Source organism: Monodelphis domestica, chromosome 8, assembly GCF_027887165.1.
Source record: "Monodelphis domestica isolate mMonDom1 chromosome 8, mMonDom1.pri, whole genome shotgun sequence".
In the NCBI taxonomy this organism is placed as follows: Eukaryota; Metazoa; Chordata; class Mammalia; order Didelphimorphia; family Didelphidae; genus Monodelphis; species Monodelphis domestica.
This window is the reverse complement of record NC_077234.1, coordinates 157,878,728-157,894,368: the sequence shown is the minus strand read 5'-3', so window position 1 is coordinate 157,894,368 and position 15,641 is coordinate 157,878,728. Positions and strand designations below refer to the sequence as shown.

The following is a 15,641-nucleotide window of genomic DNA, read 5'->3' as shown; positions in this document are numbered from 1 at the left end:
ATATTTACTTCTACTATGTAAATTGTCATCTAACCAAGACTAAGAGTCTAAGATATCATGAGGGAAAAAATGATGGCTTTAAGGATTAATAAAACCCTATTTGTTTTTTACAAAGAGTTCATCATTTTTACAGATCTTAATCATTTTTGGGTCTTTCAAAATTTCAAAGTTATAGAATTCACTAGCACAAGTTATTATGCAAAGAAAAACCAAGACATGTATTTTAAAACAGGATATAATTTATGCATGGTGATTTTGTTCAAGTAACTGCCATTTATATATTCTCATCATTTTAAAATGCTATTAACTTTGAGCTACTTTGACCCACTGGGAAAATAATCATTTGAAGCTATTTGTCACCGTTTTTTACCAGGCACTTAAGGGTGGGTGTGCGTACATATATGTAAATATTGAGGGTATGTATAACACACTTGCACATATATATGCACCCATGTGTGTGCATGTCTCCAATCTAGTTTTATTTGACAAAGTTCTTTGAGAAAAAGGGTCAAATCTAAGTGAATAGGAAAAGCTAAGTCTTTCCCAGTTGCTGTTTTCTAAATACATGAAGATGATCTATTCTCCTGGTGTAAAACATTTTTTATAATAATAACGGGGACAGGCATATTTTCATTGTTAGTTATGACTCTCTTTTGGCCAATGGCAAATGATTGAGAAGTGGCTGGCTGTGGGTTAGGGGGAAGCCTGTAGATTGGAGTTTTTCTATGTAAAGATACTCCTCTCAGGATCAAATCCATAATTGTGGTCTCATTAGCAAAACAACAAGAGCAGTAGTCAGTCAGTTGACACTTGATTAATGTGGTAATGATAATGTTACTGATGAAACATTTGATAATGTGCTGTCATTCTCTTTTCTGGTGGGCAGAACAGTGACCTGGCTGCAGCTTTTGCCCCTTTTCCCCTCACTGCTTTAGAGCTGATCATCTATTATATGTGACCTCATGTCACACAACCCACTCCCCACATCCATCCTTTCCCATGTACCAATTTGTCATCTAATTCTAATCTATTTGCTAGGGTCTTTAGTTATCTTAAAAATTATATTCTCCAACTCCAGAATTCATTTTCATAAAATATGTAAATATTTCTATTGAATTAGATATTTTCTTGAAAGGTCACTTGTATGACTATTTATAAAAATAGCTCCCCTCCCACATCCCCCCCACCCTAGGCATCTTTCTCCTAAAGACAGTGGTGTCCATTTTCTCAAGTGAGATGCAACCCGGTACAACATTCTGAGCCACGCGTGTCACTATCCCAAGAAACTCTGGGTGGAAAGACAATTTTTTACAGGATCAATTTTCATCATAAAAGAGGGAAAGCACTGAATTAGAAGCTACAATCAAATAGGATGTAAGTGGAAGAAATAAAGCACCAGAAAGAAAGGAGCTGGGTCTAAACATTTCCCCCTGAAGTCTTGTCTGGTCTATTTCTCAGGCTACATCCCTAGAGGTCTTCAGGTAAAGTCATAGCCTCTCAATTATGAGCATTATGGCAAATCAGATGGCCATTTTGGAAAAGTCTTTCTCATTTTTCGATTAAGAGGGGGGATATTGGCAATGGCTTGCCCTGTTAGCAACACAGAGCTGATTCCTCAATCCATACCCAATAAATTTCAACATTCATTATTCAGTGCCTACTCTACCTGCTGAATAAAAGGTTTTAAGGACCTATTCTTCTACAGGGGAGAGCAGGTCCTCAAGTGGCTACTTTTAAGTGGGTAATTACGACATCAAGCCTAACTTTTTAAAAATTCTGTTCAAGATTTTGTGAAATACTTCATCGCTAGTAGTAATATATACTTCACGAGTACTAAAATCCATTAGAGTTAGCATTTCTATAGTGCTTTGAGTTTTGTGCTGTGGGGTAGAGAAGCTAGTTTTACCCTTATAATTCAGATGAGGAAACTGAGGCTGAAAGAGGTTAAGTGATTTCCCTAATGTCACATAACTAGTAACGGTCTGAGGTTTTTTCAGGTTTTCCAAATTCCAAATCTAATATTCTATCCACTGGGCAAACGAGCTAATGTGTTAATAGAGAGGAAATATTAACATACACTTATATATGTATATATATATATATATACATAATATGCACATAATATATACATATGTATGTGTCATATGTGTATTGTGTGTCTGTTACATCATCATATCTGTGTGGCCTTAGTTCCTAATACTCATGTTTAATATTTCATGATACTAAAATCCTTCAGTTAAATCATATTTCAGTATCACGATGTCCTAAGGCAAATGGGCTAAATATAGGCATTTTCAAAATGTATAGGTTGAGGTAATGATATTAAATATCTTGTGAATTTGGGCATATCCTTTATTATGGTGATGCCATCTTTCCCCCAATTCTTACCACTCTGACCTCCAATTTCTACCTTCAACTTTTTTTCAACAGAATCTTGTTTTGCCAAGATGAACAAAGAAGATGACTTACCTGTCTACCTTTATTTTGTCTATGGCTATTATTCTTGCTAATTAGATTTAAAAGAACATGAGTAAATGAAAACTACATTAGATTCCTTGGTTGTATTTATCTAATAATTTTGCCATTTCTCTCCCTATAAATTCATTTTAATTAGAATGAGTAACAAGTATTTAAACTGATGTTTATGTTTTACTTCCTCTACTTTTATCTGATATTGTGATGATTTCTTCCATTAATATGTTTCAGATTTGCCATTTGCTATTCATTGTTTCAGTTATTTCATTCATTCTTATCTGATTATTTTTAATATAAGGTATGATATATTTAAAATGTAGTACTATGTAATACATGAATGTAGGTGTTTATGTTATTTTATAGAGTTCATAAATTGTCTTAATATAAACAATGATACAGACACACATGTGTACAATATACAGAATGTATAGATGCATATGTGTATATACACACATACATATGTATGCATATGTATATAACACACATATAATATATGTGTGTATATATATATAAGTGAAATGGGCTAACTGAATAGTGGTTTGCCCTTTATCTGAAATTTTCAAGTGATTTCTGAATGAGTACCTATGGTGAATGGTATGGAGATAATTTCTTTACAAATACATGTTGACCTAGAAGCCCCTTTCAATTCAGAAATTCTATGATTTTGTGAAGTCCTATCTCTTCCATGAAACTTCCCAACAACTTAACCTCACACTAATTTTTCCTCCACTCTGAAATCTTCTACTCCAGACATTGCTAAGCCATCGTCATCTGATCTGTAATGATATCCTTCAGACCTCCAGACCTTACCATCATCCATCCTGCTACCACCCTCTAAGATCCAACAGGCCTTGCCATCCACCCTGCAGATTAATTTTCATATATGTAACTTCCATATTTGAATGTGAGTTCATTAAGAAAAGGGATCATTTTCTCTTTCCAGCCGTACTCCCTACAGCTGAAAGGGTGAAATTAAGGAGTTCAACAGTGAGGAAAGCAGTTTAACAGAAACTTTGTTTAATTTAAGAAAGAAGTACAGATAAAAGGATAGAAAAGAGGAAAAAGATTATTAATCTTACACCTGATAAATATCCCTAAAATTCCTAACACTACCTAAAATTTCCTAAAACACCTCTGGGCTTCTGAGGACACTTTGTTTTTTTTTTTTTTCCCTGCCTAGCATGCCAGTCCTATCTAACCTACACTATCTATAAATGATTCACTAACTACCTAACTTGTGAAAATGTTGGACAGCCACCACTCACTCACTCCTTCAATCAGTTTTCTATAGCAGCCCAACTGTCATGAAACAGATCTTCTGCTCTCTCACAAGATCCCAGAGGCAAAAGACCTCTGACTATCAGCTTCTGCTTCTTTTTCTCCTCACTGACTAACTGTCCCCCCTAACATCCTGTCAGAGGGCAGGCTTCTTCCTCTCCTCAGTCCTAGTCTCCCTGGTAATGGAATCTTCAGCTTTGGCTCATAAACTCCTGTCAGTTCTGATCTACTTTGAAACCCTGCTCTCTTGCCTCTTAAGGAGACAGAGGGAGAGATTAAGAAAATCTCTTAACACAGCACATGAGCTAATGCTTTAATTTTTTTCCATTCATAATCTTATTCCTTTATGGAACTCTTTGGCAGTAAAGTGAAATCTACAGGCTCCTTCTCTGAATAATATTTTTTTCTAAAGTGAATAAAATGTGAAATTTCCAGTCAGAAGTCAATGAAAATAACAATGTTAAGTTTTCCTAAATCCCTAGATGCCCTGAATTCTGTTCATGTGGACCCCAAGTTAAGAACCTAGATAAACATTTATAGTCAATAACACGTAATTTACCACTTTAAAAACAAGAAGACTCAAAATAACATTAGATAAGTCAGAATTATGGGAATTAGGAATGCTTAGCTTGGAAAATAAAATAATCAAGAAATCCATGACAGCTGTCTTCAAAAAGATTATCTTCTAGATGTCTATATTTCTCTGGAAGGCAGAACCAAACAAATAGATGCTGGTTATATAAAATCAGACTTCAGCTCAATACAGAATTACTGCATCAAACACACATTTCACTTAGGAAAGGTTCGGTTATGATGCTCCTTAGATGACTTCCCCTTCCAATGGTCCTTCAGGGCTATGGTCACTCTCTTTTTCTTCCTCCCTCTTGACCAGCCTCAAGAAGACAATAAACCAGGCACAGGAGCCAATATCCTGGAAACCTGCTTCTCTGATCCCTGAAACTTTCATTTTCTGAAAAGTGCCTAGAAGCCCTATCACACCCAAAATGAGAGGCTCCATGTTTCCCATCCAAACAGAGACTCCCTTCCCTATGGCCCCAGGGGATAGAAAGGAATATCCAATCTGGGCACTGGTAAACCACATCCTTCTCACCAAAGAGAAGCTAAGCTGATGATTCCCTCACTGGGGCAAAGCCAAAAAAAAAAAGGTTTGAGTGGATGCTGTTGTTTTGTAGGTATTTCTTTTTAACTCCTTCTTGAATTTTTTATCCTCTTCAGTATGAATCTTTGATCGAAGAACAAAATTACCCCCCCCATTGAGTTAGGTTCCATTGAGGTAAACGAGTAATAACATTTCTGCGTGATTACATGTGGTGGGGCCTGAAAAGGTACTAAATTTTGGGAATGCAAAATATGAACCATAACTGGGTGCCTAGAGATATCAACACTTGGCAAGAAAAGGCTTTTAGCCTCCACATATTGATCAAAATTCTTGTCAAAAATCAACAATTTTCAACTGAGAAGGAATGAAAACCCAGTCAATTAAGGAGATTTTTAAAGATAATTTTGGCTAGTCATGGTTTTTCTTTTGTATACTCATTTGGACGTAACTTCACCTATATTCCTACCTGCACTGCAACTTTAGATTGCTTTAAGGAAGAACTTTCTAACACTTTCAGAGTCTAAAAAAAGGAATGGGCCTGTGTCTACCTTTCTACAACTTCCACTTACTCTTAGTTCTTACCTGTGTCCAAGCCAAGCAAACCTCTTCCATATCACTGCTCTTCAGATAAATTAAGTCTACTTTTCTAATTGTGTCTGATGGGTTAGTTTTATTGGCCAAACTATGTCTTAAGTTCTTAGAAGGCAGAATTCTCATCCACCAACCTTGTCAACTCATGCAAGTTTTAATTTTTTTTTTGCATATCTGTACCTGCAAATGAAAGGAAGTGAATGGATTGTCTCTCTTTCCTTCCAGTTGTAAATTTACATTTTCTTGTTACTAATAGATCTATGGATATTAGATCCAGAAGAAAATTTATTGATCAATTATCCCAAATCACTTTTTTGTAGAAGGGAAAGCTAAAACCAGAGAGAGAGATGAATCATCCACACCTGTTAAGTGATGGACGCTGAGATTAAACTCAGACTTCTTTGTACTAAGTTCTGTGCTCTTTCTGCAACCCACCTTACTCTATAAGATCTAGAAAAATGCTAAACACTACTTAAGTAGACAGTAAAGACTTGGTATTAGAAAAGTCTTTTAGAAAAGAACCCAATGAACATAAGGTCAAATTATCAAGGAAGCATACCCAAGAAATAGTAAAGGCTGTACAAATTCCATCAAAGCCAAGGCATGAAATAAGATGTCACTTGCAAAACTCTAAAAAAGAGATAAAGACATAGTTAAAGATGTATAGGTGCATCTATATATCTATACAGATATAAGTTTAATAGGAATATAAAGGAAATTTACACTATAGACCACACATTCTAGGGGGAGAAGCTAATCACTGATGACATAAAAATCATGAGAGGCCAATGCTTCTGAAAGAGGGCAGAGGAAGAAATAAATATTTAGCCAGGAATAAACAACATACAAAGGAGAGACAGAGACAGAGAGAGTGTGTTAATAGGAATGCAAAGAAAATGTACAGTATGGACCCTATATTATATTCTGAAGGAAAAAATCATGAGAGATCAATGCTTTTAAAGTTGAATTTTAAAGGAAAGGGGAGGGGTAGGAGAGAAAATAAAGACTTAGCTGGTAATAAATTACATACAAAGTTTCAAAGTGGAGAAGTAATTGGGAATTTATTCATCCTTTGCAGCTCCTTGAGGTACATCATCCTTTCTCCTATCAATCTCCTACATTCCTTTCTAAAGAATACATTATATCAGACTAATACACAACCTTCCAACAAATGGACAAATCGGGTAGATTGAAGAAAAGCAACAGATGCACACTACTTGACTTTATCTAGAAACACTTTTGAATCTCTTCTTCATGACACACATCTAGACCATAGTATGAAGAAAATTCACAACTGGCTAAATCATTTGAAGACAGTATGTGACTTGTACCTTAGAAGATAAAACTCGGAATTAAGTCATCTTGATAATTGAAGAAGTGGTTAGAAAGAAACAGAATACAATCCAACAAGACCAAGCGCAAGATAATACAACTGGTAAAAAAAAATAACAAAGCAGACAAATACAAGGGGAATAATTGTTCATGCATTTATCCATTCAACAAATATTTATTATGTTCCCAACTGCTCAGAAGAATATGCTATACCAATGGGACATACAATAAACAATTAAATATGCATAAATACTACTCCTGACCCCTTTCCCCACCCTCCTGAAACCTCTCCCCTAGTCCCCACCCCCAACCCAGGAAAAAATACCCTGTAAGTCAGTGGATAACAAAGTGGCCATGAGTCAGCAACAGTGCACTGTTGAGAGGAAAAAAATATTTATGAAATGAGAAGCATAAAAAACACAGACTAAGAAATGTAGACTAATGCAATAGTGACAATGTAATCAGACCTTTTCAGAACCTCATGTTAGTCTAGAAGAGAGATCAAATGAGAGTCTCTAAAATGGGTTGGGGAAAAAAGCCAACCAAAGAGAGCATAACCCAATTAATGTATTGAAAGGGACAAGGTTGAAGAAAAGTTTGAAAAAAGTATTGTAGCTTATGATAGGCTCAAGAAGTTGGGGATCAACTTTAGTTGACAATTTCTCTAAAGATGAGGCAAGAAGAAATCAGCAAATTGTGAATGGTTTAGTTTTAGATGCAGAATTATTTTCAGCCTAAAAGCCGTAAAAAAAAAAGGAATGATTTCTAATTCATCATTGGTGGTTTAACTGTGATTCTGGAAGAAGATGAATAGGTTACATTTATCCCGGTAGGTCTTTCCTGTGCCAAAGGTTGTATGAAAGTATAACTTGTTACATTACCCAACATTATCCCTCATCTGTTCAGTTTGAAGAAAATTCTAATGTTCCAGGCAGAAAAGGGCAACACTATTTTACAATTGTGAATTCTATGTGAAACTTTCATAAATGTCAATAAACCATGGATAATGGACTTATTACTTCTCAGCTATTTTACCAAGCAAACTATCTCCAGTTTTTTGTTTTTTTTTTAAAGAGGCAGTAACTCAAATATCTAAATGACAGGGGCTTCATTCATTGTTTCTGGGAGACTAATGCTATAATAAATTGTTTCACTGAACAAACATTAACATTCAAATGAGACAAAAGAAGAAAAGAAGGCTAAGAAATGATCAACTTCCAAAAAAAATTCTTACCTATGCTGAGTAATTAAAGGCTTAAAAACTGGAGCTGATAACAAAGAGTCAGTGTCCATTTAATACTAGGCCATCTTTCCTAAGTAATTATTGTAAAAGCATTCAACAGCATGTGAAAAACATATAACCGTAAAATGCAATTATCTTCCATGCATTTATTTTCTTATCAAATGTGCCTCTAACCCTACAGTGACCTGTAAGTGATTATGTCCGCTACCATCAAAGGACAGCAGCTTTAAGGGAAAAAAAAATCAGCAATGCACTTAGAGTCCTAGAAAGTTTGAGAGTTTTAACAAAAGTCTGCACATTCTAGAAACCCGTAGCCAATTAGCAAGTAATTGTAAAGGAATGAAAAAGCAAAGGGGAAAAAAAAAGAAAAAATCTTTGGTGTTAACAATTTACCGACCTATTTATATTAACCACTGGAAGTTTTCAACATTCCACTTGGTTAAGGATGGCTATGGGAATTATTGACTCTGTTAATCCGGTCTCTACTACTGTTAAGTAGATTTGCATTCTGGTGGGAATGAACTGCATTCCTGTGAGTCTCGCAGTCTCTCATTATCCACTTCAGGACACAGAAACAGTTTTTAAATCCTCAAACATCCTCTTTAAAAACATCATGTTCTCAATTCACATTCAGAAATATATGTATTAAAGCAGTTAGGAACAGCATAACTAGATAAGAAAAGTTCTTAGAAGAGATCCAAATGCTTCAAGTCTTAAAAGTTTGATTTCCCCGTGATTTAAGAGGGGAAAAGAAGCTGATTCTTATCAATTAATTAAAAAGAATGAAATATCAGAAAACAAAGGGAAAATAGAACTAAGAAACTTGAGGAGCTGGGACTCTGGGGACTGTAGCTCTCCATTCATTGATAAACGAATTAAAGAGGTTCTAGGGAAGGAAGGAGCGAGGAAGGATGAGAAAGCAGCCTTCTGTGTCACCTCAAGTTCTAGCTTTGAATTGGTAAAGGCTTACTCTGTGGAAAGAAGCTATGCCTCAAGCTTGATGTACTGGCATATTTTTGAAGTGCTAAAATTGGCGTAAATTTGTTCATTTTGGTGAAAGGCTGAAACGTGCATATAACTAAATCTGTGAAGACTATAATAATGACGTAACAATAATTCCTAAGAGGAATGAAAACTGGGGGCTTTTTTCCTTTCTTCAAATGTGCGACATTAATTCTCCTGGTCGCTCAGTTACTGCTGTGTAAAACTAGGAGAGGCTATATTGGCCAAGTATCAAAGCTTCTTCTCTTTCTCCCTCTTGAGGTCACGGAGAACTAGAGCTGCCCAATTTGAGCAGCCCGCGCCACCACTGCGCCTCCCCAAGCATCCCCTGTCCTCTCCCTCTCTTTTTCCCCTCTCTGCTCTGTTCCCAGCCAAGGATTATCTCTCCCGGACACGTTTCATTCACAGAGCCCCAGAGATGAACAGATTTGGTTGGAGCTAAGAACCGGAAAACACACGCATGCATGCAGATCAAGTTGTTTGAACCTATGCATTACACATATGTCTCTGAATGGGGGATATAAATTCAGAATCGGGGCAGAGGGTCTGGCTTCAAGGTCTTCTTGAAAAGCAGAAAGCTGCTTTTCTCAATCACGCCCGACCCGACCCCCCCCCAAAAAAAACCCGGAGCTGCCCCCCAACAGCAAGCTCTCTCTCTTCTACGTTAGAGAGCTAGGAAAGACAGAGAATGCCCACGTTGGAGTGCGGAACCAGGTCTGAGGGTGGCTGGGGTGTTGCCTAACCATGAATGACCAACCGCAATCGGTGGAAGCATAAAGAAACATTCAGGCAAAATCCCGCCCAAGATCCGAAACAGGTTCTCTATTAAGACACAAACAATAACAACAACAAAAATGAAACCCCAAACTGCAGACATCCGGCAGTCCCAGGGGGGGCTGGGCGCCGGGAGTCCCTGGTGGACATTACACTCTCAGTCTAGAGACCCAGGGAACAGCGTGTACGCTACTCCTCACCCGAACCTCTTCTATACCCTGGTCCTGGGAACCTCTGCGTCCCCCTCTTCGGGAAAAAGAGGGGCAGTGAGTGACTGTGTGTACTGTGTACTCTCCGTGTGTGTGTGTGTGTGTGTGTGTGTGTGTGTGTGTGTGTGTGTGTGTGTGTGTGTGTGTATCGGGGGTTGGAGAAGAGTGTGAAGACTGAGTGAAGACCTTGTGCATCTTTCCTCCACCCCAACCCCAGGCATCGCAGAGACCAGAGAGCAAAGGGAAGGCGCCACCGAGACTGTGGTTCCTGCTAAGCAGCTGCAGTAGTTCTAATAAGTTTGCCCAGGCGAAAGCAGCCCGGACTCCAAGGTTCTAATTCAGAGTCCTGCCTAGCACTGCAGTCGCTTCGGTCTGGCCTCTGCCCCCTGAGAAGTGTGACTGACATCCTTCCCTTTGGCAGCGTGTACCAGTACCCCCCGACTCGCGCCTAAGGATGACCAACAATGAAGAAAGAGCGGGGAGAAGAGAGTGGAAGGGAGTATTGTGGGGGGAGGTGTGGGGGGAGACTCGGAGGCATGTGCACACAATGAGGTAGCTTGGAGATCCAACTAACTAGTGGGAGCAGCCCCCGCCACCTTTCTCGGGCTCAGGGAGTGCGGGAGAAAAAGGCTCTGCATAAAGTGAACACTTTCAACTCAGCAACAGGGGAAAAGGAAAGGAGACCAGGGGCAGGATCGCGCTGGCTGGCCCCAGCCCTCTTCCACCCTTCCTAGGTCCCCCAGTCCCGCCAGCACTTACCTGCTATTTCCTGGTAGGGTATATTGACCAGGCTGAATCCTTTGGCACTGTAAGCTTGCCTGACCTCACTGCAGCTCCGAGCTTTAACATCCGCCTCGACTGAAAGTGATAGCAGCAGCCCGGCGAAAGAGAAAAGCAGAGCCCCGATCCGAGAAGGCATGGTGTAGCATGCAAATCCAGCTCAGTAAATAAATCCCAGGTCCGGCACCGTCTTCACCTTGCCCCAAACGTCGGGATGCCTCCGGAGTGAGCAGCGCCCTCCCCCCACCTCCCTGTCCCCTGCCCACCCCCACCCCCCGCCGCCAGTGGAGGGGATGAGCAACCCAGACCTCTTGCAATGCTCTCAGCAAACTTTTATAAGCCAGATGGAAGATGGCAAACAAGCCAACCAGAGCTGTCTGGGAAAGCAGCCGCCTTTCTTCTCTATCCCCCCAAACCAAAGGAAAAATAGAGAGATGGGGGGAAAAGGCATAAGGGGTTCGAGGCTGCGATCCGAGTTCCCGAGCAGTAGAAATCCGGGAGTCCCCGCAAGCCTGGCTTTGCCGGTGGAAGAGTGAAGGTGGGAACCGCGCGTTGCCTTGGCTTGAGGGGAGGATGGAGAGACTGGAGTGAGCGGGTCTGTGCGCGGTGCGTGTAGTTCTTGTGGATGGGAGTGCGTGTGAGTGTGTGTTGTGTGTATACAGGATCCAGGGGAAGCTCAGCTTCGCACAGGCTGCCCTAGTCTGTGAGAGCCCTCCTGAAATAGGGAGAGAGAAATCCTGGAGACTCAGTACAAGAGAGGGAGGGAGAAAGAAGGCGAGAGGAGAGAGAGAGAAACGTGCTACTCATTGCATAGCCAGAATACAGAGGCCGAGCGGAAGGAAAAACCTGGAGTGGATCTCTTGGCTTGGCAGAGATCTTAAACTAAACGTGCCTGAATCTTTCTTTGGTACCCTTCCCTTCAGGTTCCTGACCCTTCTCCCAACTACTATCTTACTAAAAAAATATACTCAGATATTGTAGGATAACTGGGAAGAGTCGACGCTGCTATAATACAAGATATAATATGTAGAATCATTCAACTATTCTAATTATTATGCAAAACTGTTTGTTTGAATACATGGAGTCCAGAATACAGATCCATTTGTTCTTTGTATGGTCATGACCTAGGAAGAGGAGAAAATGCACATTATAGGGCAAATACTGCACTGGGAAAGAGCAATCTTTGGCTCTTCTTAAGTGATAATTTTCTTTTCTTCTCTTTTTTTTTATCACAGGCAGCAGAATCCCAAGGGAACTTAACAAGGGAACAATCTGTCTTGCATTTTTTTGGTCCTTTACATCAAAATTTCCCTTTTCTTGAAGTTCTGTGGGTAACCTTAGTTTAGCAATCGGCATAAATACGTTTCCAAGGTGCCAAGGGAACTCTGAGAGCAAAGGGGAAGAAGGAGCCTATGGTAAGCCCAAGGCAAAGGAAAGTATAAATAGTCAGTAATGGATGATTTTAAAAGATCTTTGCCTTCTCCAGATGTTCTCACAAACAGACTTTTCAATTTCCTCCAATCTTGCAACTAGACTTCCTGAGTGGGAAATCTATCCTCTCTCTTCCTTTAACCTTCCTCCAAAAAACTATAAGATAGGATAAGAATGGAAGTTTACCTTACCACAATTTTGATTGACAGTCTTTCACTAATTGGCAGCCTAAATTTCCTAAAAAAGAACTCTGCAGATTTTTGGTGGGTAAAACAGGTGAAACTATCAAATTTTGGAGTTGGGACACACAAATAACTGCTTCCCTTGAAACTGACAAAATAATAAAAATTCATGTTAAGACTGACATGCTTCGGGGACCATAAATAGGTTATGATGATTGTATACCACAAATTCCTAACAGATTAAAACTTGGATCTTTGGAGCTCATCTACAAAAGCAGTATATGAAATGAGACAGTAAAGCATTTATGCTGATGATAATAATGGATATGAGCCATTAAGGTTGCCAACATCCTCATCCTCATCACATTTTGTTCCATTTCCTTCCTATTGACCAAAACCTATAGGCTTCCTAATTTAGTCCTCCAAAATGGAACCCAAAATTTATAGCCAATATGAATTCATATTGGAAATTCTTAGTGCATGCACAGAATATATGAAATTATTTTTTAAAAATACTAGTTGAACCATGGCCACATCACCTAATCTCTCTAAGATTCAGTTTCCTTGTATGAAATACGAAGATGTTGGATTAAAGTAACAAAATAATAGAACCTGAAATGGAAAAAGTCCTTCAGAATTATCTAATCCAAACTTTTTTATTTTAGCATTAGAAAATTAAAATTCAGAGAGGTGAAAAGAGTTCCTCAAATTACAGCAAGCCAATTATACCCAGGATTTGGACTTGAATATCCTAATTATTAATTTAGTTTGCCTCCCATTATATAAAAATGAGGAAATCTCTGATTTCTTTTGCACAACTTCCATTAGTTGAATTTATTTTAGTAATTAAGTTATTATTACTATATATTAATAACATAATGTATATGTCTCGGGCAATGGCTTCGACAGGCCGGCTAAACCTTGTGATGGTAGCCATCGGGTCGACATCGACCCCTGGTGAACTAGGGCTTTGCTCACCCAGCATGTGAAGACTGCTTCTGTGGAACAGGCGGAAGAAACCAACAAGAAGGTTCAACGGCTGAGATGGCGATGCAGCAAGGCACTGTGGAGTACTTAGGGCGGGATGGAGCACAAAAGACAACACGGCCATCCAATGCAGCTGAGGAAGTCTCCAGGTGTAAGGACTTTTCGTGCCAATGGACCCAGGCTTCCAAAGCCGAGAGAGTGGGACTGTCTCTGTGCATCGACTTTTCCACTTAAATCTTCATGCACAGGTGTCTTTGTGCACAAAAACGCACAAAGACAATCGTCATCCTCGGTTCCAGAGACAACCAACAATATGTCACCACTCTTTTAGTGATATAAATAGGATCCAGATCATTTTAACAAATCAAAGTTTAAAATCAAGGTGTAGAAAAACTAAGCCATTGTATCAGTGCCTCATAGTGGTTGTAGCTGGAATTTCTGCAAAAATGGTCACTGTTACATATTATACTGGAAAAAATGGTTTCTGTTAAAATTTTTCACTTCAATATATTTTCAACACATCTCAGCAGCAAGAATTAGAAAGAGAAATTCCATTTAAAATCACCCTACAATGTAAAATACTTAGGAATCTATCTGCCGAGACAAACACAGGAACTATATGAACACAACTACAAAACACTCTCCACACAATTAAAACCAAATCTAAACAATTAGAAAAATATAGATTGCTCATGGGTAGGAGGAGCCAACATGATAAAAAGGACAATCCTATCCAAATTAATTTACTTATTTAGTACCATACCAATTGAACTACCAAAAAACTTTTTTTTTTACTGAATTAGAAAAAAAATAACAAATTTCATTTGGAAGAACAAAAGATCAAGAATATCCAGGGAAATCATGAAAAAAAATGTGAAGGAAGGTAGCCTTACAGTCCCAGATCTCAAACTATACTATAAAGCAGTGGGCATCAAAGCAATTTGGTATAGGCTAAGAGACAGAAAGGAGGATCAGTGGAATAGATATGGGGTAAATGACCTCAGCAACATAGTCTATGATAAGCCCAAAGATCCCAACTTTTGGGACTAAAATTCACTATTGGATAAAATCTGCTGGGAAAATTGGAAGACAGTATGGGAGAGATTAGGTTTGGATCAACATCTCACACCCTACACCAAGATAAAATCAGAATGGGTGAATGACATGAATATAAAGAAGGAAACTATAAGTAAATTAGGTGAACACAGAATAATATACATGTCAGATCTTTGGGAAAGGAAAGATTTTAAAACCGAGCAAGAGTTAGAAAAAAATCACAAAAAGTAAAATAAATAATTTTGATTCCATCAAATTAAAAAGGTTTTGTACAAACAAAACCAATGCAACCAAAATTAGAAGGGAGGCAACAAATTGGGAAACAATCGTAACAAAAACCTCTAACAAAGTTCTAATTACTCAAATTTGTAAATAGCTAAATCAATTGTACAAAAAATCAAGCCATTCTCCAATTGATAAATGGGCAAAGCACATGAATAGGCAATTTTCAGTCAAAGAAATCAAAACTATTAGTAAGCACGTGAAAAAGTGTTCTAAATCTCTTATAATAAGAGAGATACAAATCAAAACAACTCTGAGGTATCACCTCACACTTAGCAGATTGGCTATGACATCAATGAAAAGTAATGAATGCTGGAGGGGATGTGGCAAAGTCAGGACATTAATGCATTGCTATTGGAGTTGTGAATTGATCCAACCATTCTGGAGGGCAATTTGGAACTATATCCAAAAGGCACTAAAAGACTGTCTGCTCTTTGATCCAGCCATAGCACTGCTGGGTTTGTACCCCAAAGAGATAATAAGGAAAAAGATTTGTACAAGAATATTTATAGCTGCACTTTGTGGTGGCAAAAAAAATGGAAAATGAGGGGATGCCCTTCAATTGGGGAATGACTGAACAAATTGTGGTATCTATTGGTAATGGAATACTATTGTGCTAAAAGGAATAATAAAGTAGAGGAATTCCATGGAGACTGGAACAACCTCCAGGAAGTGATACAGAGTGAAAGGAGCAGAACCAGGAAAACATTGTACACAGAGAATGATAGACTGTGGTACAATCAAATGTAATAAACTTCTCCATTAGTGGCAATGCAGTAGGGATTTATGAGAAAGACACTATCCACATTCAGAGGAAAAGCTGTGGGAGTAGAAACAAACCAACTGCTTGATCACATGGGTGAAGGGCATATGGCTGGGGATATAGACTCTAAATGAAC

At 38.6% G+C, this 15,641-nt stretch overlaps 1 protein-coding gene across 1 annotated transcript in view; it reads right to left on the bottom strand.

Moving 5' to 3' along the window:
* The window catches only part of GPC6 (glypican 6), a 1,241,421-nt gene extending 1,229,827 nt beyond the window's left edge, over positions 1–11,594 (bottom strand). The window contains exon 1 of the mRNA XM_001366572.4: positions 10,784–11,594. Within this exon, the coding sequence (XP_001366609.1) occupies positions 10,784–10,943 (160 nt within the window). The 5' untranslated portion in view covers positions 10,944–11,594. The remainder of the gene's footprint in view (positions 1–10,783) is intronic.
* Positions 11,595–15,641: the final 4,047 nt, after the last annotated feature.